The sequence below is a fragment of the Lontra canadensis genome, unplaced genomic scaffold (assembly GCF_010015895.1).
Source record: "Lontra canadensis isolate GAN:19392208 unplaced genomic scaffold, GSC_riverotter_1.0 scaffold45, whole genome shotgun sequence".
In the NCBI taxonomy this organism is placed as follows: domain Eukaryota; kingdom Metazoa; phylum Chordata; class Mammalia; order Carnivora; family Mustelidae; genus Lontra; species Lontra canadensis.
Window position 1 is genome coordinate 9,010,705 of NW_022631039.1, and position 23,939 is coordinate 9,034,643.

General features: G+C 39.1%; 1 protein-coding gene across 1 annotated transcript in view; it reads right to left on the reverse strand.

Annotated features, from left to right (window-relative positions):
* Positions 1–23,939, reverse strand: part of LOC116876456 (cytochrome P450 3A12) — a 46,421-nt gene that overhangs the window by 7,140 nt on the left and 15,342 nt on the right. Inside the window, exons 5-9 of the mRNA XM_032872634.1 lie at positions 19,322–19,435; positions 18,983–19,071; positions 17,532–17,680; positions 4,041–4,168; positions 2,926–2,992 (exon numbers count right to left, since the gene is read on the reverse strand). Coding sequence (XP_032728525.1) covers positions 2,926–2,992; positions 4,041–4,168; positions 17,532–17,680; positions 18,983–19,071; positions 19,322–19,435 — 547 coding nt within the window. The remainder of the gene's footprint in view (positions 1–2,925; positions 2,993–4,040; positions 4,169–17,531; positions 17,681–18,982; positions 19,072–19,321; positions 19,436–23,939) is intronic.

Consider the following 23,939-nt stretch of genomic DNA (forward strand, 5'->3'; position numbering starts at 1 on the left):
CTAATAGAAGACCTGGCACATAACTTCTCAAGTGGACGACCTCCAGTATGTACAGAAACTACAACGCAGACAAAGTGAGAAGAGTGGTGACTAAACTAGGATAATTCATGCCATTAAAGGAGCAGAAGAAAGAAGGTGTCAATAGAGGGTACTAGCTAGCAAGAAACAGACAAACTGAATCCAGTGAATGGCATTAGCAATGCCTATTCAATCAAAACCTGAATGTCACCTTCCTTAGTGAATGGCCCCACTCTGAATATAAGTTGACATGTCCTTTGACTTTTCTCTTGGCAGAAACTCACCATGGTCATGCTCTAATTTCTTTCATCAGAACTTTGTCAGGACATTTAGATACTTAGAGCACTGAAATGAACATGGTACCTGCCACCAACATGTAAGTCACAACTAAAAACAATACAAAAAGTCTAAGAAAGTTCTATAGAGTTGTGATATGACAGTCATACTTTCTGTGATGCTGCTGTGGATAAATTCAACAATCAAAGTTTTTCCATGATTGCCATGAGCCCCATGATAATCAAAGTTTAGGGCTCTGCTGTCCAGTAAGATAGCTACTTGCCAGATGTGGCTATTTATATTTAAGTTTTACTTAGTTATATTAAATACAATATAAGATTCAGATCTTCAGTGATACTAGCCACATGTCAAGTTCTCAATAACCACATGTGTGTAGTAGTTCTGTACAGAAACAAGCATATATATAGAATATTTCCTTTATCATAGAATATAGTAGAACTAGAGAGAGAGAGAGAGAGAGAGAGAGAGAATAGAATGATATAGGAACACGTGGAAGGCTCAGTCTGCCCCTTGCTCAGATCATGATCCCAGAGTCCTGGGATCGAGCCCCACATCAGGTTCCCTGCTCTGTGGGAAGCCTGCTTCTCCCTCTCCCCCTCCACCTGCTTGTGTTCCCTCTTTCACCGTCTCTTTCTCTCTCTGTCAAATAAATAAAGAAAATATTTTTAAAAAATTTTTAAAAGCATAGAAGTAGACATCATAATAGATACAGAAATACAGATATTAGTGGTGTGGTAAAGTAAGCTAATCATTTTTTCTCTAGAATAAGCTGTTATATATATTCAAGAATTTTGTGAGGTGGTTGTCAAACCATACATGGCTTAAAATTAACCACAATGGGAATATTTCTGTCACAAAAACAACTATAAATCAAACCCTCTTTTTTCTTTCAGATGCAAAGACCACAATTAGATCACTGGTTATGGATATAGAAATATTTATGTTGTTTAGTCCTATGTAAATATAGTTGACATTCTGGGCTTGACCTACTGAGAGGAAATAGAAGCAAAGACACCCTCATAGCAACAAGCACACCTAGATCCCAGATTCTGGTTTCTAAATACCATTCTCACTAAAAGGAAACAGAGCTTCTTGGAGAAAATGGCTCATTCCAAGGGGTCATCATGGGAAACAGTGGAATGTCTCACACCAGAATGCAAGGAAATGCTCAGGAAATAATAGAATACTCTGAATAACAGAATACTCTGTGTGCCATAGTGGTGGATATACATCACTATATGTAGGTCTAAACCCATAACATATACAACACCAAGGGTGAACTGTAATGTAAACTATGGATTTAGGGTAATAATAATGTGTCACTCTAGGGACATTGTCTATAACAAAATCACCACATGGTGGGGGATTTTGATAGAGGGGGGTGCTGCATGTAAGTGGGGCAGGGGTGATATGGGATAAATCACTGTGTCTTTCACTCAGTTTTGCAGTGAATCCAAAAATGCTATAAAAAATAAAGTCTATTGAGACACCTGTGTGGCTCAGTCGGTTAAGCTTCTGCCTTCAGCTCAGGTCATGATCCCAGGGTCCTGGGATCAAGTTCTGTATCAGTCTCCTTGCTCTGCAAGGAGCTTGTTTCTCTTTCTGTCTGCTGCTCCCTCTCCTGTGTTTTCTCTCTCTTGCTCTCTTTAACAAATAAATAATAAAATCTTTAAATAAATAAAGTTTATTGGATACATAAAAAAGAAGTTGAAAGAAAAAAAAAGGACACAGGAGCCCAAATGAAAGTGTTTATAGAGGACAAATCTGAGAAAATTAACAATCCAAATAAAAAACGATATAAGAGAGTAAGTAATATATGAGATCATACTGACATATATAAATAGACAAATACAGAATATTGGATGTTATATGCAACTAGTGAATTGTTGAACACTGCATAAAAACTCATGATATACTCTATGCTAACTGGACATAATAAAAAATAAAAATAAAAAATAAATAAACAAATACAATAATGATGGTGAATGGAAAGCTGACCCTAACAATGGACTGTAACTCCTAATGTAGAAGCAATGGTGGAAGTAGAAAGTCATCATTTGCAACCATCATAGTAATAATGGTTTTAGTCAAATACCATCCATGGATGATAAAAGTAGTAGGTGATGGTTTAAAGAGAAACACCATATGTACACAGTCACAAAGGCATCCTGCACCAGTTACTTCTTAATTACAAAAGGAAAAGAAAAACTTGCAGTAGATTAAGCCAGTGAACACAAGTTTAACCAAGTGTTCCAAGTGAAGGTCACCAATACTGCAGCCAGGTGCCTCATGATGTGATGAAACCTTGATGTGAATTTCCAGGCAGAGGTTCTGATTCAGTGGGCCTGGATTAGGCTGGAGGATTGCCATTGCAAACAAGCCCCCATGTGGCAGACCACTGAGAGCTTTGTCTGTCATTGCCCTTTGAGCTTTGAACAAATTGTGGCTGTATTCTTCTGGAAAATGCTCAGGCTGCCATTTGTATCTGAACATGTGTCTTCCTTCAATTTTCTGATATTCTATCTGCTAAAAATGTTCCTCTGTATCTGAGAACCATCTCCTGTCTCTGAGTTGCCCCATCAAGAGCCCTCTGAAGCTCCCCTGGCTTACCTTTAGGGGTGTCCATTTCTTCAGAATTCTGGGAGTTAATCATCAGCTGAAGAAAGTCCACTCGGTGCTGGACACAGAAAGAGACATTTTAATGACAAAAACTCACTTGTGAAGCCAGAAATACTAACTTATTTCCTGAGTATATGATGCCTTTACACCTGGAATTTAACTAATGTTGTCAGAGACATCAGTGAACAAAAATGTCCAGCAAGAAATCTTGGAGAGCATGATATTTCGCTGACAGGAATCCAGCCTTATGTCCCACTGTTTTTTGGTTCTTGCTCTCTCTGTTCCTCAGCTTCTCTGGCTTTTAAACACAGCTTCCTGGCCCAAGAGTTGCCTGCTCCCTCTCCTATGACACCTACTAGCTCAGCAGAAAGTATCTGATTTTTAGTCCTTTTGTTTTTTCAGCCTTGATTGTTAATGAATGGCCATAAATACCAATCCCCTGGCCTCTGCAGAGTCCACAGGAAGCTTCTGTGTCAGCATCTTCCAATGCTCCACCATCCCAGAACTCTGCACAAACTTCAGAGACATCCTAGGGTACTAGTCCTGTCTCCCTGTCCTGCACACATCCTAGTGTTGGCCACCAGGCCTCGGGAAGGCAAAGCCTGTTTGGCCAGCTTGCAGCCTCAGTGCCCAAAGAAGACACCTGCTCACTCCAGACTATGACAGTCTCAAATTTAACATAAGCAGGTGCCTGGGGGGGAACTTCCACTGGAGAATGTGTAAGAAAAGAGGCTTGGAATTGAAGGGATTCTTTGCCATTATAAGATATGGCAAAATTATACTACCAGGAAAATGATTTTACACAGTAATTTTTATGTTTTGACCATTTATTGAAGGGAAGTGGTAGTTTTTCTCTCACCAAACTGATGCAGTGACATACTCATTGGCATGCTTATTCCTGAATTTTAAACATCAGCTGACTCATCTTATTGCCTCTCCTGACCTCTTCCTTCTTCATTCTCTCTAAAATGTTAGAAGTCTCTTGCCCTAAACTCTAGAGTTCTCTATTTACCATAAAAACATACTTAGTAGCATGCATATCAGATGTATACAGCTCAAAAAAAGATCAAAGGTGAATATGCACATGTAACTACCACTGGATTTACCTTTTGTTTATCTTTGAGGCGACTTTCCTTCATCCTCTTTATAGATTTCTTGAAAAAATCAGTAACGCTTTTTGGAAATATTGAGATATTTAACATTTCAAAAATGGGGCTAAGGAATGGAAACATGACTACAAGAAAAAACAACAACAACAATGGAAATATCAATGAAAATGCAAAATTTCCCTGGAGCATGTATAATTTCACCTACCAACTGAGGATTAAAAGACACCAGGATTCATTCATATCAGGAGTTAATCCCTCTATGAACTTTACTTGAACTTTCAAGCCAATGGCTGAGCCACAGCAAGTCACACACATGGGCCACCACTAGAGCAGTCAGATCCAAAGGAATGGGATTACATTCCCGGATCTCTTAGACTTTTATTTTTGGAGTAGAGCATATTTTGAAACACCAGACCATAATATGTTACTTTGATTTATCACACTGTTTAAGAAATTGTGTCAGGATGGAAATAATACATAGGTACGCCTTCAACTACAATGGAATAAAATTAGAAAACAAGAACACAACCAACATGGAAAACCCACAAATATGTGGAAATTACACAATACACTTTTATACAGCCAGTCAGCAAAGAGGAAATCTAAAGGGCATTTTAGAATTAGTTGGAGAACACAAAAATGAGGAAACCGCATACCAAAACTCATGGGATGTAGCAAAAGCAATGTCTGGAAAGAAACTTCTCATTATATATGCCTATCTTTAAAGAAAACCAAGATTTCAAATATATGACCCAACACTCTGTCAAAAACATGCCAAAGAACCCTCTTGCACTGTTAGTGGGAATGCAAGTTGGTGCAGCCACATTGGAAAACAGCGTGGAGTTTCCTTAAGAAATTAAAAATAGAGCTTCCCTATGACCCTGCAATTGCACTCCTGGGTATTTACCCCAAAGATACAGATGTAGTGAAAAGAAGGGCCATCTGTACCCCAATGTTTATAGCAGCAATGGCCACGGTCGCCAAACTGTGGAAAGAACCAAGATGCCCTTCAACAGACGAATGGATAAGGAAGATGTGGTCCATATACACTATGGAGTATTATGCCTCCATCAGAAAGGATGAATACCCAACTTTTGTAGCAACATGGATGGGACGGGAAGAAATTATGCTGAGTGAAATAAGTCAAGCAGAGAGAGCCAAGTATTATGGTTTCACTTATTTGTAGAGCATAAGAAATAACATGGAGGACATGGGGAGATGGAGAGGTGAAGGGAGTTGGGGGAAAGTGGAGGGGGAGACGAACCATGAGAGACTATGGACTCTGAAAAACAATCTGAGAGTTTTGAAGGGGTGGGGGATGGGAAGTTGGGTGAGCCTGGTGGTGGGTATTAGGGAGGGCAGGTATTGCATGGAGCACTGGGTGTGGTGCATAAACAATGAATTCTGGTCACTGAAAAGAAATTTAAAAATATAATATTTTTCAAAATGCCCAAAATACATGAGCATGTTAAACCAAAAGCAAGCAGAAGGAAGCACATAATACAGACAAGAGCAGAAACTTAGAAAATAGGGAATAAAAAACAAGAGAAAATTCAAAGAAAGCAAAGCTGATTCTTTCAAAAGACCTTTAGCTAGACAACCAAGGAAAAAGGAGAAGAGATTCCAATTATTGTCATCAGAAGTGAAAGAGGAGATTACTGCTGACATTACAAAACTAAAAAGGACTATAGGGAATACTATGAACAACAGAATGCCAATAAACTAGACGAAATGGTAAAATTGCTAGAAAAAGAGAAACTAGAAAGTGACATAAACAGCACACACACACACAGAGGCAATCTGAAAGACAAATAAAATGACTGAGTTAGTAGTGAAGAAACTGCTGACAAAAAAGAAGCTCAGTTCCAGGTGATTTCTCAGGTGAGTTCTAGCAAATATTTACAGTACAATCAACACCAATTTTTCACAAATCCTTCCAAAAATAGAGAGGTAGGAACACTTCCAAACTCATTCTACTTGGCCAGTATTATGCTAATACTAAAACCAGACAATGATATCACAAAACAAGAAAACTACAGACCAATGTATCTTATGACACGGATCCTCAAATTCTCAACAAAATACAAGCAAACTGAACCCAGCAACATATCAAAAGAAGGATATACCATAACCAAGAGGGGTTTATCCCGGCAATTCCAGGTTACATAATACAATAGAATGACAAAAAAAAAATTTTAAGATTTTATTTATTTATTTGACAGAGAGAAAGATCACAAGTAGGCAGAGAGAGGGGGGGAAGCAGGCTCCCTGCTGAGCAGAGAGCCTGATGCAGGGCCCGATACCAGGACCCTGAGATCATGACCTGAGCCAAAAGCAGAGGCTTAACCCACTGAGCCACCCAGGCACCCCATGACAAAAATTTTTAAAAACCACATAGTCATCTCAATACAGCCAGAGAAAGTATATAACAAAAATCCAACACAATTTGGCAATAAGAATACTCAACAAACTAGAAGAAGAAAGGAATGTCCTCAATCCGATAAAGGGCATCTATGAAAAACTCATAGCTAACACCACACTTATTGGATACAGACTGGACACTTACCCATAAGATTAAACAAAATGAGGATGTCTCTATTACCCTTCTATTCAACATTGTACTAGAAGTTTTAGCCAGGAAATATATGCAAAAAAGAGAGAGAGAGAGAAGAAAGAAAGAAAAGGAAAGGGAGGGAGGGAGGGAGGAAGATGGATGGAGGGAGGGAAAGAGGGACTGAGGGAGGAAGGAAGGAAGTGAGGGAGGGAGGAAGGGGAAACATGAGTTATTCATAGAGGAAATAAAGAAGTAAAAGCATCTCTATTATCAGAGAGCATAATGTTGTACATAGAAAATCTGAAGGAATGCAATAGGAGTCTATTGGAACTAATAAACCAGTTTAGCAGGGTTTCAGAATACAAGACCAACATACAAAATCAATTGTATTTCATAAACTACAATAAAAAAATCCAAAAGTGAAATTAGGAATATAACTCCTTTACAATAACATCAAGAAGAACTGAATACTTAGGAATAGCTTTTTAAAAAATCATTTATTTAAATTTATTTTCAGCATAACAGTATTCATTGTTTATGTACCACACCCAGTGCTCCATGCAGTCCGTGCCCTCTCTAATACCCACCACCTGGTTCCCCCAAACTCCCACCCCCCACCTCTTCAAACCCTTCAGATTGTTTTTCAGAGTATATAGTCTCTCATTGTTCACCTCCCCTTCCAATTTCCCCCAACTCCCTTCTCCTAACTCCCCATGTCCTCCATGCTATTTGTTATGCTCCACAAATAAGTGAAACCATATGATAATTGACTCTCTCTGCTTGACTTATTTCACTCAGCTTAATCTCTTCCAGTCCTGTCAATGTGCTACTAAATTTTTTTTTAATTTTTACCCTTTCCTTTTTTAACGTTTTTAAACTAGTTTATCTTAAAAATACCTTTCAAAAAATAATAATAATAACCTTTTTTGAACCTTCATTATTATAGTCATATTTTATCCTTCATTGTATTTAACTTTATTTTTTGTATACACATTGGGTTTCTTCTTCTAAAAAATTTGGGGTACAACTTCTTCTAATAGATTCAAATATACCCCAAATCTAGCTCCGGGCTTGTTCTAGTCTCCAGCCTGAGCAAATTCTCTCCACTTTCTTTTTCTTTATTCTCCCAACCAACTTACTTTATCAACTCCTTTTTTAGAAATTAAAAAAATTTTTTTTTCATCTTTATAGGCATATTCCATCCCTTCATTGTGTTTACCCTTATATACGTTTTTCATTCCTTAAAATTTTGGGAGGTAGTTTCTTCTAAGAGACCATAATACTCCCAAAATTAAGTGGGCAACCCTGTTCTAGTCACCAGTCTAATATATGTATATTTTTTCTTTTTTATATTTTTCTTTATTTCTTTTCTTTTTAAATTTTTTTTCGGAACCTCTTTTTATCCCTTCCCCCCCCCCCAATTTGGGGTCTCTTCTGATTTGGTTAAAGCGCATTTTCCTGGGGTCTTTGCCACCCTTTTAGTATTTATTTGCTCCTTCATATATTCTTATCTGGACAAAATGACAAGGCAGAAAAACTCACCACAAAAAAAAAGAACAAGAAACAGTACCAAAGGCTGGGGACCTAATCAATACAGACATTGGTAATATAACAGATCTAGAGTTCAGAATGACTATTCTCGAAAAAGGCATAAAGTATATTAGAGAAACCCTCTCTGGAGAGATAAAAGCCCTTTCTGGAGAAACAAAAGAATGAAAATCTAACCAAGTTTAAATCAAAAAAGCTATTAATGAGGTGCAATCAAAGCTCTTACTACTAGGATAAATGAGGCAGAAGAAAGAATTAGTGACATAGAAGACCAAATGACAGAGAATAAAGAAGCTGAGCAAAAGAGAGACAAACAAATACTGAACCATGAGGAGAGAATTCGAGAGATAAGTGACAACATAAGATGACACAACATTAGAATAATTGGGATTCCAGAAGAAGAAGAAAGAGAGAGGGGAGCAGAAGGTATATTGGAGAGGAATATTGTGGAGAATTTCCCTAATATGGCAAAGGGAAAAAACATCAAAATCCAGGAGATGCTAAGAATGCCCCTCAAAATCAATAAAAATAGGTCCACACCTCATCATCTGATAGTAAAATTTACAAGTCTTAGCGACAAAGAGAAAATCCTGAAAGCAGCCCAGGAAAAGAAGTCTGCAACATACAAGAGTAAAAACATTAGATTGGCAGTGGACCTATCCACAGAGACCTGGCAGGCCAGAGAGAACTGGCATGATATATTCAGAGCACTAAACGAGAAAAACATGCAGCCAAGAATACTATATCCAGCTAGGCTATCACTGAAAATAGAAGGAGAGATCAAAAGCTTCCAGGACAAATAAAAACTGAAAGAATTTGCAAACACCAAACCAGCTCTACAGGAAATATTGAAAGGGGTCCCCTAAGCAAAGAGAGACCCTAAAAGTAGTAGATGAGAAAGGAACAGAGACAATATACAGTAACAGTCACCTTACAAGCAATACAATGGCACTAAATTCATATCTCTCAATAGTTACCCTGAATGTTAATGGGCTAAATGCCCCAATCAAAAGACACAGGGTATCAGAATGGATAAAAAAACAAAACCCATCGATATGCTGCCTACAAGAAACTCATTTTAGACCAGAAGACACCTCCAGATTTAAAGTGAGGGGGTGGAAAACAATGTACCATTGCTAATGGACATCAGAAGAAAGCTGGGGTGGCAATCCTTATATCAGATCAATTAGATTTTAAGCCAAAGACTATAATAAGAGATGAGGAAGGACACTATATTGTACTCAAAGAGTATGTCCAACAAGAAGACCTAACGATTTTAAATATCTATGACCCTAACATGGGAGCAGCCAACTATATAACCAATTAATAACAAAGTCAAAGAAACACATCGACAATAATACAATAATAGTAGGGGACTTTAACACTCCCCTCACTGAAATGGACAGATCATCTAAGCAAAAGACCAACAAGGAAATAAAGGCCTTAAATGACACACTGGACCAGATGGACATCACAGATATACTCAGAACATTCCATCCCAAAGCAACAGAATATATATTCTTCTCTAGTGCACATGGAACATTCTCCAGATTAGACCACATCCTGGGTCATAAATCAGGTCTCAACCAGTATCAAAAGATTGGGGTCATTCCCTACATATTTTCAGACCACAATGCTCTGAAGCTAGAACTCAATCATAAGAGGAAATTTGGAAAAAACCCAAATACATGGAGACTAAACAGCATCCTTCTAGAAAATGAATGGGTCAACCAGGAAATTAAAGAAGAATTGAAAAAATTCACGGAAACAAATGATAATGAAAACACAACGGTTCAGAATCTGTGGGACACAACAAAGACAGTTCTGAGAGGAAAATATATAGAGGTACAAGCCTTTCTCAAGAAACAAGAAAGGTCTCAAATACACAACCTAACCCTACATCTAAAGGAGCTGGAGAAAGAACAAAAAAGCCTAAACCCAGAAGGAGAAGAGAAATCATAAAGATCAAGCAGAAATCAATGAAATAGAAACTAAAAAAAAAAACAAACAAACAAACAAACAAAAAAAAAACAACAATAGAACAAATCAACGAAACTAGGAGCTGGTTCTTTGAAAGAATTAATAAGATTGACAAACCCCTGGCCAGACTTATCAAAAAGAAAAGAGAAAGGACCCAAATAAATAAAATCATGAATGAAAGAGGAGAGATCACAACCACACCAAGGAAATGAAAACAATTATAAGAACATACTATGAGCAACTCTACGCCAACAAATTTGACAATCTGGAAGAAATGGATGCATTCCTAGAGACATATAAACTACCACAACTGAACCAGGAAGAAAGAGAAAACCTGAACAGACCCATAACCAGTAAGGAGATTTAAACAGTCATCAAAAATCACCAAACAAACAAAAGTCCAGGGCCAGACGGCTTCCCAGGGGGATTCTACCAAACATTTAAAGAAGAATTAATTCCTATTCTCCTGAAACTGTTCCAAAACATAGAAATGGAAGGAAAACTTCCAAACTCATTTTATGAGGCCAGCATCACCTTGATCCCAAAACCAGACAAGGATCCCATCAAAAAAGAGAATTACAGACCAATATCCTTGATGAACACAGATGCAAAAATTCTCACCAAAATACTAGCCAATAGGATCCAACAGTACATTAAAAGGATTATTCACCACGAGCAAGTTGGATTTATTCCAGGGCTGCAAGGTTGTTTCAACATCCACAAATCAATCAATGTGATAAAATACCTTAATAAAAGAAAGAACAAGAACCATATGATACTCTCAATAGATGCTGAAAAAGCATTTTACAAAGTACAGCATCCCTTCCTGATTAAAACTCTTCAAAGTGTAGGGATAGAGGGCGCATACCTCAATATTATCAAAGCCATCTATGAAAAACCCACTGCAAATATCATCCTCACTGGAGAAAAACTGAAAGCTTTTCTGCTAAGGACAGGAACACAGCAGGGATGTCCATTATCACCACTGCTATTCAACATAGTACTAGAAGTCCTAGCCTCAATAATCAGACAACAAAAAGAAATTAAAGGCATCCAAATCGGCAAAGAAGAAGTCAAACTATTACTCTTTGCAGATGATATGATACTATATGTAGAAAACCCAAAAGGCTCCACTCCAAAACTGCTAGAACTTATACAGGAATTCAGTAAAGTGTCAGGATATAAAATCAATGCACAGAAATCAGTTACATTTCTCTACGCCAACAACAAGACAGAAGAAAGAGAAATTAAAGAGTCAATCCCATTTACACTTGCACCCCAAAACATGAGATACCTAGGAATAAACCTAACCAAAGAGGCTAAGAATCTATATTCAGAAAACTATAAAGTACTCATGAAAGAAATTGAGGAAGACACAAAGGAATGGAAAAATGTTCCATGCTCCTGGATTGGAAGAACAAATATTGTGAAAATGTCTATGCTACCTAAAGCAATCTACACATTTAATGCAAACCCTATCAAAATCCCATCCATTTTTTTCAAAGAAATGGAACAAATAATCCTAAAATTTATATGGAACCAGAAAAGACCTCGAATAGCCAAAGGAATATTGAGAGAGAAAGCCAAAGTTGGTGGCATCACAATTCCGGACTTCAAGCTCTATTCCAAAGCTGTCATCATCAAGACAGCATGGTACTGGCACAAAAACAGACACATAGATCAATGGAACAGAATAGAGAGCCCAGAAATAGACCCTCAACTCTATGGTCAACTAATCTTCGACAAAGCAGGAAAGAATGTCCAGTGGAAAAAGACAGCCTCTTCAATAAATGGTGTTGGGAAAATTGGACAGCCACATGCAGAAAAATGAAATTGGACCATTTCCTTACATCACACACGAAAATAGACTCCAAATGGATGAAGGACCTCAATGTGAGAAAGGAATCCATCAAAATCCTTGAGGAGAACACAGGCAACAACCTCTTTGACCTCAGCTGCAGCAACTTCTTTCTAGGAACATTGCCAAAGGCAAGGGAAGCATGGGAAAAAATGAACTGCTGGGACTTCATCAAGATGAAAAGCTTCTGCACAGCTAAGGAAACAGTTAACAAAACCAAAAGACAACTACCAGAATGGGAGAAGATATTTGCAAACAACATATCAGATAAAGGGCTAGTATTCAAAATCCCTAAAGGACTTAGCAAACTCAACACCCAAAGAACAAATAATCCAATTAAGAAATGTGCAGAGGACATGAACAGACGTTTCTGCAAAGAAGACATCCAGGTGGCCAACAGACACATGAAAAAGTGCTCCACATCACTTGGCATCAGGGAAATACAAATCAAAACCACAATGAGATACCACCTCATACCAGTCAGAATGGCTAAAATTAACAAGTCAGGAAATGTCAGACGCTGGCCAGGATGCAGAGAAAGGGGAACCCTCCTACACTGTTGGTAGGAATGCAAGGTGGTGCAACTACTCTGGAAAACAGCATGGAGGTTCCTCAAAATGTTGAAAATAGAGCTACCCTATGACCCAGCAAATGCACTACTGGGTATTTACCCTAAAGATACAAACGTAGTGATCCAAAGGGGCACATGCACCCAAATGTTTATAGCAGCAATGTCCACAATAGCCAAACTATGGAAAGAACCTAGATGTCCATCAACAGATGAATGGATAAAGAGGTGGTATATATACACAATGGAATACTATGCAGCCATCAAAAGAAATGAAATCTTGCCATTTGCGATGACATGGATGGAACTAGAGGGTATCATGCTTAGTGAAATAAGTGGAGATAGACAACTATCATATGATCTCCCTGATATGAGGAAGTGGAGGTGCAACATGGGGGTTAGGAAAAGAATAAATGAAACTAGATGGGATCAGGAGGGAGACAAAACATAAGTGACCCTTAATCTCACAAAGCAAACTGAGGGTTGCTTGGGGGAGGGGAGTCTGGAGAGGGGGGTGGGGCTATGGACATTGGGGAGGGTATGTGGTATGGTAAGTGCTGTGAAGTGTGTAAACCTGGCGATTCACAGACATGTACCCCTAGGGATAAAAATTCATTATATGTTTATAAAAAATTTTTAAAAATTTTAAAAATACAGTGTGGTCCACATTCTCTTATACCATACACAAAGATAAACTCAAAATGGATGAAAGACCTCAATATGAGACAGGAATCCATCAAAATCCTAGAGGAGAACATAGGCAGTAACCTCTTCGACAATGGCCACAGCAACTTCTTTCAAGACACGTCCCAAAGGCAAAGGAAACAAAAGTGAAAATGAACTTTTGAGACTTCATCAAGATCAAAAGATACTGCACAGCAAAGGAAACAGTCAACAAAACAAAGAGGCAACCCATGGAATGGGAGAAGATATTTGCAAAGTACAGTACAGACAAAAGATTGCTATCCAGGATCTATAAAGAACTCCTCAAACTCAACATACACAAAACAGACAATCATATCAAAAAATGAGCAGAAGATATGAACAGACACTTTTCCAATGAAGACATACAAATGGCTATCAGACACATGGAAAAATGTTCATCATCACTAGCCATCAGGGAGATTCAAATTAAAACCACATTGAGATACCACCTTACACCACTTAGAATGGCCAAAATTAGCAAGACAGGAAACAACATGTGTTGGAGGGGATGTGGAGAAAGGGGAACCCTCTTACACTGTTGGTGGGAATGCAAGTTGGTGCAGCCACTTTGGAGAACAGTGTGGAGATGACTCAAGAAATTAAAAATAGAGCTTCCCTATGACCCTGCCATTGCACTCCTGGGTATTTACCCCAAAGATACAGATGTAGTGAAAAGAAGGGCCATCTGTACCCCAATGTTTATAGCAGCAATGGCCACAGTCGCCAAACTGTGGAAAGAACCAAGATGCCCTTCAACGGATGAATGGATAAGGAAGATGTGGTCCATATACACTATGGAGTATTATGCCTCCATCAGAAAGGATGAATACCCAACTTTTGTAGCGACATGGATGGGACTGGAAGACATTATGCTGAGTGAAATGAGTCAAGCAGAGAGAGTCAATTATCATATGGTTTCACATATTTGTGGAGCATAACAAATAGCATGGAAGACAAGGGGAGATGGAGAGGAGAAGGGAGTTGAGGGAAATTGGAAGGGGAGGTGAACCATGAGAGACTATGGACTCTGAAAAACAATCTGAGGGTTTTGAAGGGGTGGGGGTGGGAGTTTGGGGGAACCAGGTGGTAGGTATTGGAGAGGGCACGGATTGCATGGAGTACTGGGTGTGGTGTAAAAACAATGAATACTGTTACGCTGAAAATAAATTTTAAAAATTTTTTAAAAAAGGGTACAGATGGCCCTTCTTTTCACTACATCTGTATCTTTGGGGTAAATACCCAGTAGTGCAATTGCAGGGTCATAGGGAAGTTCTATTTCTAATTTCTTCAGGAATCTCCACACTGTTCTCCAAAGAGGCTGGCTGCACCAACTTGCATTCCCACCAACAGTGTGAGAGGGTTCCCCTTTCTCCACATCCCCTCCAACACATGTTGTTTCCCTTCGTGCTAATTTTGGCCATTCTAAGTGGTGTAAGGTGATATCTCAATGTGGTTTTAATTTGAATCTCCCTGATGGCTAGTGATGGTTAACATTTTTTCATGTGTCTGATAGACATTTGTATGTCTTCATTGGAGAAGTGTCTCTTCATATCTTCTGCCCATTTTTTGATATGATTATCTGTTTTGTGTGTGTTGAGTTTGAGGAGTTCTTTATAGATCCCGGATAGCAATCTTTTGTCTGTACTGTACTTTGCAAATATCTTCTCCCATTCCATGGGTTGCCTCTTTGTTTTGTTGACTGTTTCCTTTGCTGTGCAGAAGCTTTTGATTTTGATGAAGTCCCAAAAGTTTATTTTGGTTTGTGTTTCCTTTGCCTTTGGAGACATATCTTGAAAGAAGTTGCTGTGGCTGATATCGAAGAGATTACTGCCTATGTTCTCCTCTAGGATTCTGATGGATTCCTGTCTCACGTTGAGGTCTTTTATCCATTTTGAGCTTCTTTGTATATGGTGTAAGAGAATGGTCGAGTTTCATTCTTCTACATATAGCTGCCCAGTTTTCCCAGCACCATTTATTGAAGAGACTGTCTTTTTTCCACTGTATATTTTTTCCTGTTTTGTCGAAGATTAACTGACCATAGAGTTGAGGGTCCATCTGTACCCCAATGTTTATAGCAGCAATGGCCACAGTCGCCAAACTGTGGAAAGAACCAAAATGCCCTTCAGTGGACGAATGGATAAGGAAGATGTGGTCCATATACACTATGGAGTATTATGCCTCCATCAGAAAGGATGAGTACCCAATTTTTGTAGCAACATGGACGGGACTGGAAGAGATTATGCTGAGTGAAATAAGTCAAGCAGAGAGAGTCAATTATCATATGGTTTCACTTATTTGTGGAGCATAACAAATAGCATGGAGGACATGGGGAGTTAGGAGAAGGCAGTTGGGGGAAATTGGAAGGGGAGATGAACAATGAGAGACTATGGACTCTGAAAAACAATCTGAAGGGTTTGAAGAGGTGGGGGGTTGGGAGTTTGGGGGAACCAGGTGGTGGGTATTAGGGCATGGACTGCATGGAGCACTGGGTGTGGTACAAAAACAATGAATACTGTTATGCTGAAAATAAATTTTTTTAAAAAAAGGGTAGACAGGTGTAGACCAAATGCACCAAAGATGGACAGAAACCAGAACCTTCTTACTTTCTGGTGGGAACGTAAAATGGTATTGCTATTGTAGAGAAAATGTTGGCACTTCCTTATTAAATTAACCACACTATATCTTAGCGACATGGCTAGTTACAATACAAAGCATTGTACAAACATAGCAAAGTTACTTCACAATTCCACCTCTGAGTACATACCCAAAAGAACTGAAAAGAGGTATTCTTTTTTTTTATTGTGTTATGTTACTCACCATACAGTACATCATTAGTTTTTGATCTAGTGTTCCATGATACACTGTTTGTATGTAACACCCAGTGCTCTGTGCCCTCCTTAATACCCATCACCGGGCTTACCACCTTCCATCCCCTCCCTTCTAAAACCCTCAGTTTGTTCCCCAGAGTCCATAGTCTTTCATGGCTCGTCTTCCACTCCGATTTCTCCCTCTTCATTTTGCCCATCTCCTAATGGTCCTCCATGCTATTCCTTATGTTCCACAAATAAGTGAAACCATATAATTGACTTTCTCTGTTTGACTTATTTTACTTAGCATTAAGAGGTATTCTAACAAACACTTGTGCATGAATGTGGATAGTAGCACCATTAACGACAGCCAAGAGTTGGAAATAGTCCAAACATCTATCAAATGATGGAAGGATAAACAAAAGGCCATATGTCCATACAATGGAAAATTAACTGGCCATAAAAAGAAAGTTCTGATGGATGGTGCCGCATGGATAAACCTTGAAAACATTACACTAGTGAAGGAAAGCAGCCACAAAGATCACATGTTACATGACTCTATCTGTATGAAGAGTCCAGAAGAGGCAAGTCTATTAAGACAGAAGAAGATTAGTGGTTGCTTAGGGCTAAGGAAAGTGGGAAGTGATGGTAAAAAAGTACAGGATTTCTGTGTCGACAACAATATTCCAACCACTGACTGCAGTAAAAGTTGCACGTTATCTTTGAATGCACTAAGCAGAGTTTTCAGTTTCCTTGAGTTATAACAGACATACAGTACAGTATATGATAAGGCACACTATATATACTTAACACACATATATAAAAAAGGATTACCACAATAAGATTAGTTAACATCCATTATCTCATATAGTTATAAAACCAAATTTTCTATTATGAAGAGAACTTTTACAATCTACTCTTAGCAACTTACACAACATAATACAGCAGTGTCAACTATAGTCACCATGTTGTTTTTACAGTCCAGTACTCATCCATCTTATACCTGAAAGTGTGTACCTTCATTCAAGTACCACCCCACAACCCCTGCTTCTGACAACCACAAATCTACTCTCCTTTTCATAGGACTTGGTTTCTTTTTACTGCTTTTTTTATTCCACATGTAATTGAGGTCATATAGTATTTGCCTTTCCCTGTCGGACTCATTTCACTTGTCATCATGCCCTTGGGATCCAACCATACTGTCCAAATACAGAATGTCTTTCCATTTTTATGGCTGAATAAGATTTCATGGTATATACATACCACATTTTCATTATCCATTCCTTGGACGATGAACACTCAGACTGTAAAAATTGAATCGTACATTTTTAAAGGGGGATATATATGTTAGATGAAGTTATATCTCAGCAAAATTGGTGTAGAAAGGTAGGAAGGGGAAAAGTGAGGGAGGAAAGAAAGAAGGGAAAAGGGGGAAGGAAGGAAAAAGGAAAACTAGTATTGTACGTACATAATGAGAAGAAAAATGGATCAAGGAAATCAAATTTTAAGAGCTTCTTAATATTTTCCACGAAGGGATCCTGTGGGTTGTTGAGGGAATCAATGTTCACTCCAAATGATGTGCTGGTAATCACATCCATGCTGTAGGCCCCAAAGACGCTGTGAGAGAAAGAAAAACATATGTAATTAAAATCACTACCTCTTTACTGTCCTTATCCAACACATGCAGCAAAAGGGCTTGTAGATTCTGATGTCCAGACAAGACAAATGTCACACATTCAGAACCAGCTGCTGCATCATCTGAAGAGTCTAGGTGCCATCACACTCACTCATGAGGTGCTCGTGAGGTGCCAATGATGCAGCTGGCCTTGTGCTAGGGGTGATGGGGACACTGTGACATGTTAGACATACCTCTGAGCTCAAGGAGCTCTGTCATAGAGGGATAGAGACCCAAAGTTGGACAAAATACAGTAGTGTGTTTTGAGCATGAGCAGCAGAAGGTGGATAAGCACTGTGTCTGAGCAGGACAAATGGTGGGATAATTAACTCTTCCTCATGGAGTCATGAACTGTGAAACTGATCTGAATCTTCTCTCACCACCTATCTGTGCTCAGAGCTGATTTCTCTTCAGCACATCACAGAACACCAACACCCTATTCTGTGCTGCCAGGAACACCATCCCTTCTTCTCTACACCTCTGCTAAGTCTCCTGAAAGACCCACTCTGTCTCATCTTCATTGATCTGAGATTACCCTGAGGATGCACTCATTTCTGGAAAAAATAAGAACTAAGAATGTTCATCCTTTAAATATATATGTTAAATCACACCAAAATTGATTTAGGAGATTCCATAGCTAAGTGATTATATGCCACTATTTTTCCTACGACAGACCTGATGTACATCTGTTCATCCTGAATAATTAAAATATATCCCAGATTAGCCAACAGATAGATGATAGATAGATAGATAGATAGATAGATAGATAGCCACACTCCCATCCCATGAACAGGGTCTTCTCTCTTTTGAGACTGAAAGAAGGACAGCTGGGGCTCAAGTTGTTCCATGTTCCACATGTTAATGTTCCTGCCCCACCCAGTGCCCACCAATATGTACCAAGTGCCTTCCCCTCCCACCATACCGTACCCTCCTCACTCATGATTTGGTACAATCATGTTTCTTTTTTTCAGGCATGTAGTGTTGTCTTCCGGAATATTGAAGGTGACATATAAGCAGATAAATTAATCCTGCTTCATGTACACTAAAAGAGACCCTTTCTCTCCTGACTGCCCTGCCTTTTTAGTTGAGCTACCTCTTCTTGGCTGGCCCACTGGAGTTGTGACATCACATGCATATTTCAGCTGCTTCATTGGAGTGACTCAACAGTGGCAGTTTTGCTCTGTGGCAGCAGCTGGAAAATGTCACAACAGAATTGGAATCCTAGCAGCTGCACTCCTACTTACTCTTTCAAGTTGATAGGCTTGCCTTTCTCAGCCTCCTTCCTCAGGTTCCTCACCAGCACATCTCCATACCGGTCAATGATGGAGAACATCTACACACAAAACACAAAACCACTTGAAGTTAAATCCAAGAATCAAGTCCTAGAATGATGTGGCTTTCACAAGCATGGAGCAGTGATTTGTAATAACAAATCTTATTGTGTCTCTTGTAGGACATGAAAAGACCATTTTTACGAAGCCCAAATTCAGCAGACTTCCCCTTAGAGATGGACTATGATTTTTATTTCCTACCTGTTCCCAGATGTATTCCTTACTTTCTAATTGAATGTCTTCCTTTCTTACCTCCTTGAGCTTTCCACTAGTGAAAGTAGGAGACAGCAATGTTCGCATCCTCTTCCATTCTTCATCCTCAGACAAAGAGATTGCACTCTTCATAAATCCCACTGGACCAATAGTCTAGAGCCAAAGAAAAACACAATTTGCCCTACATAAGTTTTGGAGGTCTCAAAGGTTGTGGAAAATTTGTTAAACGGGCAGAAATTATTCAACAAATATTTTGTGATTATCAACTTGGTAGTACGCCCTATGGTAGGTGATCAACAGATTCTTATCCCAAAGGCCTAGCCTTTTGCAAGGCTGGGGACACAGCCAGCCACCTGCTGTGCTTTCCAGCCTTTATATTCCATCTTCATTTCAGTGCAAATGTCGTATGAGAGAATTTGGAAGGGAAACGACTCCTCCAGTGGATTACAAAGGATTAACGCCTAATACAGTATCCTAAACTGAGCAGAGTAGAATTGGATTGGTGGAAGGTAGTCAGTGGGCCTGGTAAACTGTATGTTGCCTCAGACCAGTTCTACCTTTTTCATATATCCACAGCATGAGAAACTTGAAAACTGGATGTCTTGAAATGGTGATTTAAGAAAAAAAAAAAAACATTGTAGTTAACAGTAAAAAGATTAGGAATCTCTTTACTCTTGTGACAAAATGATACAATAACATGGAAATTTCTTCCCCTCTTTTCAAAAGAACATAAGGATCAAAAGCTTCTGCACAGCAAAGGAAACAGTCAACAAAACAAAGAGGCAACCCACAGAATGGGAGAAGATATTTGCAAAGGACAGTACAGACAAAAGGATATCCAGGATCTATAAAGAACTCCTCAAACTCAACACACACAAAACAGACAATCATATCAAAAAATGAGCAGAAGATATGAACAGACACTTTTCCAATGAAGACATACAAATGGCTATCAGACACATGGAAAAATGTTCATCATCACTAGCCATCAGGGAGATTTAAATTAAAACCACATTGAGATACCACCGTACACCAGTTAGAATGGCCAAAATTAGCAAGACAGGAAACAACATGTGTTGGAGAGGATGTGGAGAAAGGGGAACCCTCTTACACTGTTGGTATGAATACAAGTTGGTGCAGCCACTTTGGAGAACAGTGTGGAGATTCCTCACAAATAAGATTCCTTACAAATAGAGGTTCCCCATGGCCCTGCATTTGTACTACTGGGTATTTACCCCAAAGATACAGATGTAGTGAAAAGAAGGGCCATCTGTACCCCAATGTTTATAGCAGCAATGGCCACGGTCACCAAACTGTGGAAAGAACCAAGATGCCCTTCAACGGATGAATGGATAAGGAAGATGTGGTCCATATACACTATGGAGTATTATGCCTCCATCAGAAAGGATGAATACCCAACTTTTGTATCAGCATGGATGGGACTGGAAGAGATTATGCTGAGCAAAATAAGTCAAGCAGAGAGAGTCAAGTATCATATGGTTTCACATATTTGTGGATCATAACAAATAGCATGGAGGACAAGGGGAGATGGAGAGGAGAAGGGAGTTGAGGGAAATTGGAAGGGGAGGTGAACCATGAGAGACTATGGACTCTGGAAAACAATCTGAGGGTTTTGAAGGGGTTGGGGGTGGGAGGTTGGGGGAACCAGGTGGTGGGTATTGGAGAGGGCATGGATTGCATGGAGCACTGGGTGTGGTGAAAAAACAATGGATACTGTTACACTGAAAAGAAATTAAAAAAAAATTTTAAAAAGGTGTCTTCAAAGTAAAAAAAAAAAGAACATAAGGAAAAGGGAGAGAAATAACTCTATTCTTTATCTAGCAAGCCAACCAGTTTGAATATTTCTTCCATTTTCCCAAACTATATTTTGTTTTAACATGGATATCTCCATGGCTAAAGTTAACAACTCAGGGAACAACAGATGTTGGCAAGGATGCTGAGAAAGGGAACCCTCTTCCATTGTTGGTGGAAATGCAAACTGATGTAGCCAGTTTGGAAACAGTATGGAGATATTTCAAAAACTTAAAAATAGAGCAACCCATTTTTAAATTTAAAAAAAAAAACAGGTAATCTAATTTAAAAATGGGCAAAAGACATGAATAGACATTTGTCAACAAAAAACATCAAAATAGCCAACAGATATATGAAAGGATGTTCAACATCACTCATCTACAAGGAAATGCAAATTAAAACTACAATGTTTTAGTTTAGCAAACTGGAGACTATTATGCTAAGCAAAATAAGTCAGCCAGAGAAAGACAAATAGCCTATGATTTCACACTTATGAGGAATTTAAAAAGATTAAAAAAAGAAGAAGAGAAAGATAGAGAAACAAGCCAAGAGAAGATTCTTAATGATAGAAAACAAACTGATGGCTACTAGAGGGGAGATCGGTGGTGTCGATGGGTGAAATAGCTAATGGGAATTAAGAATGCATTTGTAAAGAACACCAGGTGATGTATGGACTTTTTGAATCATGATATTGTACACCTTAAATAATGTAACACTGTATATTCACTAACTGAAATTAAAATAAAAATTTAAAAAATAAAAAATAAAAAAATAGAGCAACCCTACAACCCAGCTATTGGACTACTAGGCATTTATCAGAAGGATACAAACATAGTGATTTGAATCCCAATGTTTATAGCACTGCAATGTTTATAGCAACAATGTCCACAATTGCCAAAATATATAGAAAGAGCCCAGGTGTCCATGACAGATGAATGGAAAACAGAGACCTGGTGTGTATATATATATACATATGTGTCTACATATATACACACATACATACATACATACATACATATATATACATGCACATGCACACACAATGGAATATTACTTAGCCATAGAAAGAATGAAATCTTGCCATTTGCAATGACATGGATAGAACTGGAGGGTATGATACTAAGAGAAATAATTCAGTGAGAGAAATATGATCTCACTAATATGTGGAATTTAAAAAATATAAAGGGGTGTATGTGTGGCTCAGGTCATGATCCTAGGGTTGTGGGATTGAATCCCACATCGAGCTCCCTGCTCAGTGGGGAGGCTTCTTCTCCCACTCCCTCTGCTTCTCTTCCCTGTTTGTGCTCTCTCACTCTTTCTTTGTCAAAAAAAAAAAAAAAAGATGAACATATCAGAAGGGAAGGAAAAATAAAACAAGAGGGAAACAGAGATGGAGGAAAACCATAAGATACTCTTAACTAAAGGAAACTATAGGGAACAAACTAAAAGTTGCTGGTGGGGAATGGGGTGACAGGATGATGGGCATTAAGGAGAACACTTGATATAATGAGCACAGGATATTGTATGCAACTGATGAATCACTGAATTCTACATCTGAAACTAATAATATAGTACATGTTACTTAAATTGAATTTAAATTTAAAAATTTTTTAAAGTTTTTTTTCAGAGAGTGAGAGAGAGAGACAGCACAAGTAGGGGGAGCAGCAGGCAGAGGGAAAAGCAGGCTCCCCACTGAGCAAGAAGCCTGAGGCAGAATTAGATCCCAGGACCCCAGGATCACGACATGAGCCAGTCAGATGCTCAACCAACTGAGCCACCCAGACATCTACCCCCCCAAAATTTTTAATTACAATAAAATGAAGATAAAAAATGAAATGGATACATTCAACACCATTTCATGATAAAAACTCACAAATGAGGAAGAGACAGAAAGTTCCTCAACTTAATAACAAGCATCTAAAAACCTTACGCCTAACATCACCCCAGTGAGGAAAGACTGATGTTATATCCTTAGATGATGAAACAGGACACTTCAGCCTCTATCACCCCACAAAAAAACAACAATCAGGCAGCTATCCAGAAACAAAAATAGGCTCCAGGGCTTAGGAGTCCATTTAAGAAGCTTCAACAACACAGTGGAGCAAAACTCCTAAGAATAACTGTACAAGAAAAGTAGGGAGAAGAGCTTTATTTTGCCTGCATCACCCCATGACCTAGGCCAGCACTGCTCAGCACCAAGAGGACCCCCTCTGACCTGAGATAGTTCCCCTTCCTGGGGAAAAGCAGAAGGGTGAGCGACCATTAGCCCCAGCCTTCAGGGCACAGCACAAATGACCTATTTTGGTTTCAAACCTCCCAGAGAGTGGCATGGCTGACACAGCTGGTCACAGCTAGGAATAAAGAAGGGCAGGACTACCAGTATCAGTCAAGTGGAAGGAGTAACCATGCTTCTCTGTGTCCTGCTCTGCAGAAGTCTCCAGCAGGTTTTGCTGCTGAGGTGAACAGCTGGCCCAGCACTGTGTACCCTCTAAGATTTTGCTGCTGATAGTCCCAGAGGTTTTCACACTTGCAAACACAAGGTGCCAGAGTCCTGCTGTGTCCCTGCACTCACATGAGTTGCCATACCAGTGTCACCACCAACACTGTTAGCCCCAAATCTACACCACCAGCCAGTCTTCGCCTTTATGAGTGGGCATATGGACACCAGCCCAAGCCCCAGCAGTTTCTGGGCCTGAGGCCACGCCTGACTCTTGTCGCTGGACTGCACTGACACATGAGACCACAGCTAAACCCTGAAGATGCACACCTATACACTGCCAGCCTCACCTCTAGTTATGAGCCCCACTGCTGAGCATGCAGTACTGGCTAGCCCTGAAGCCACGTG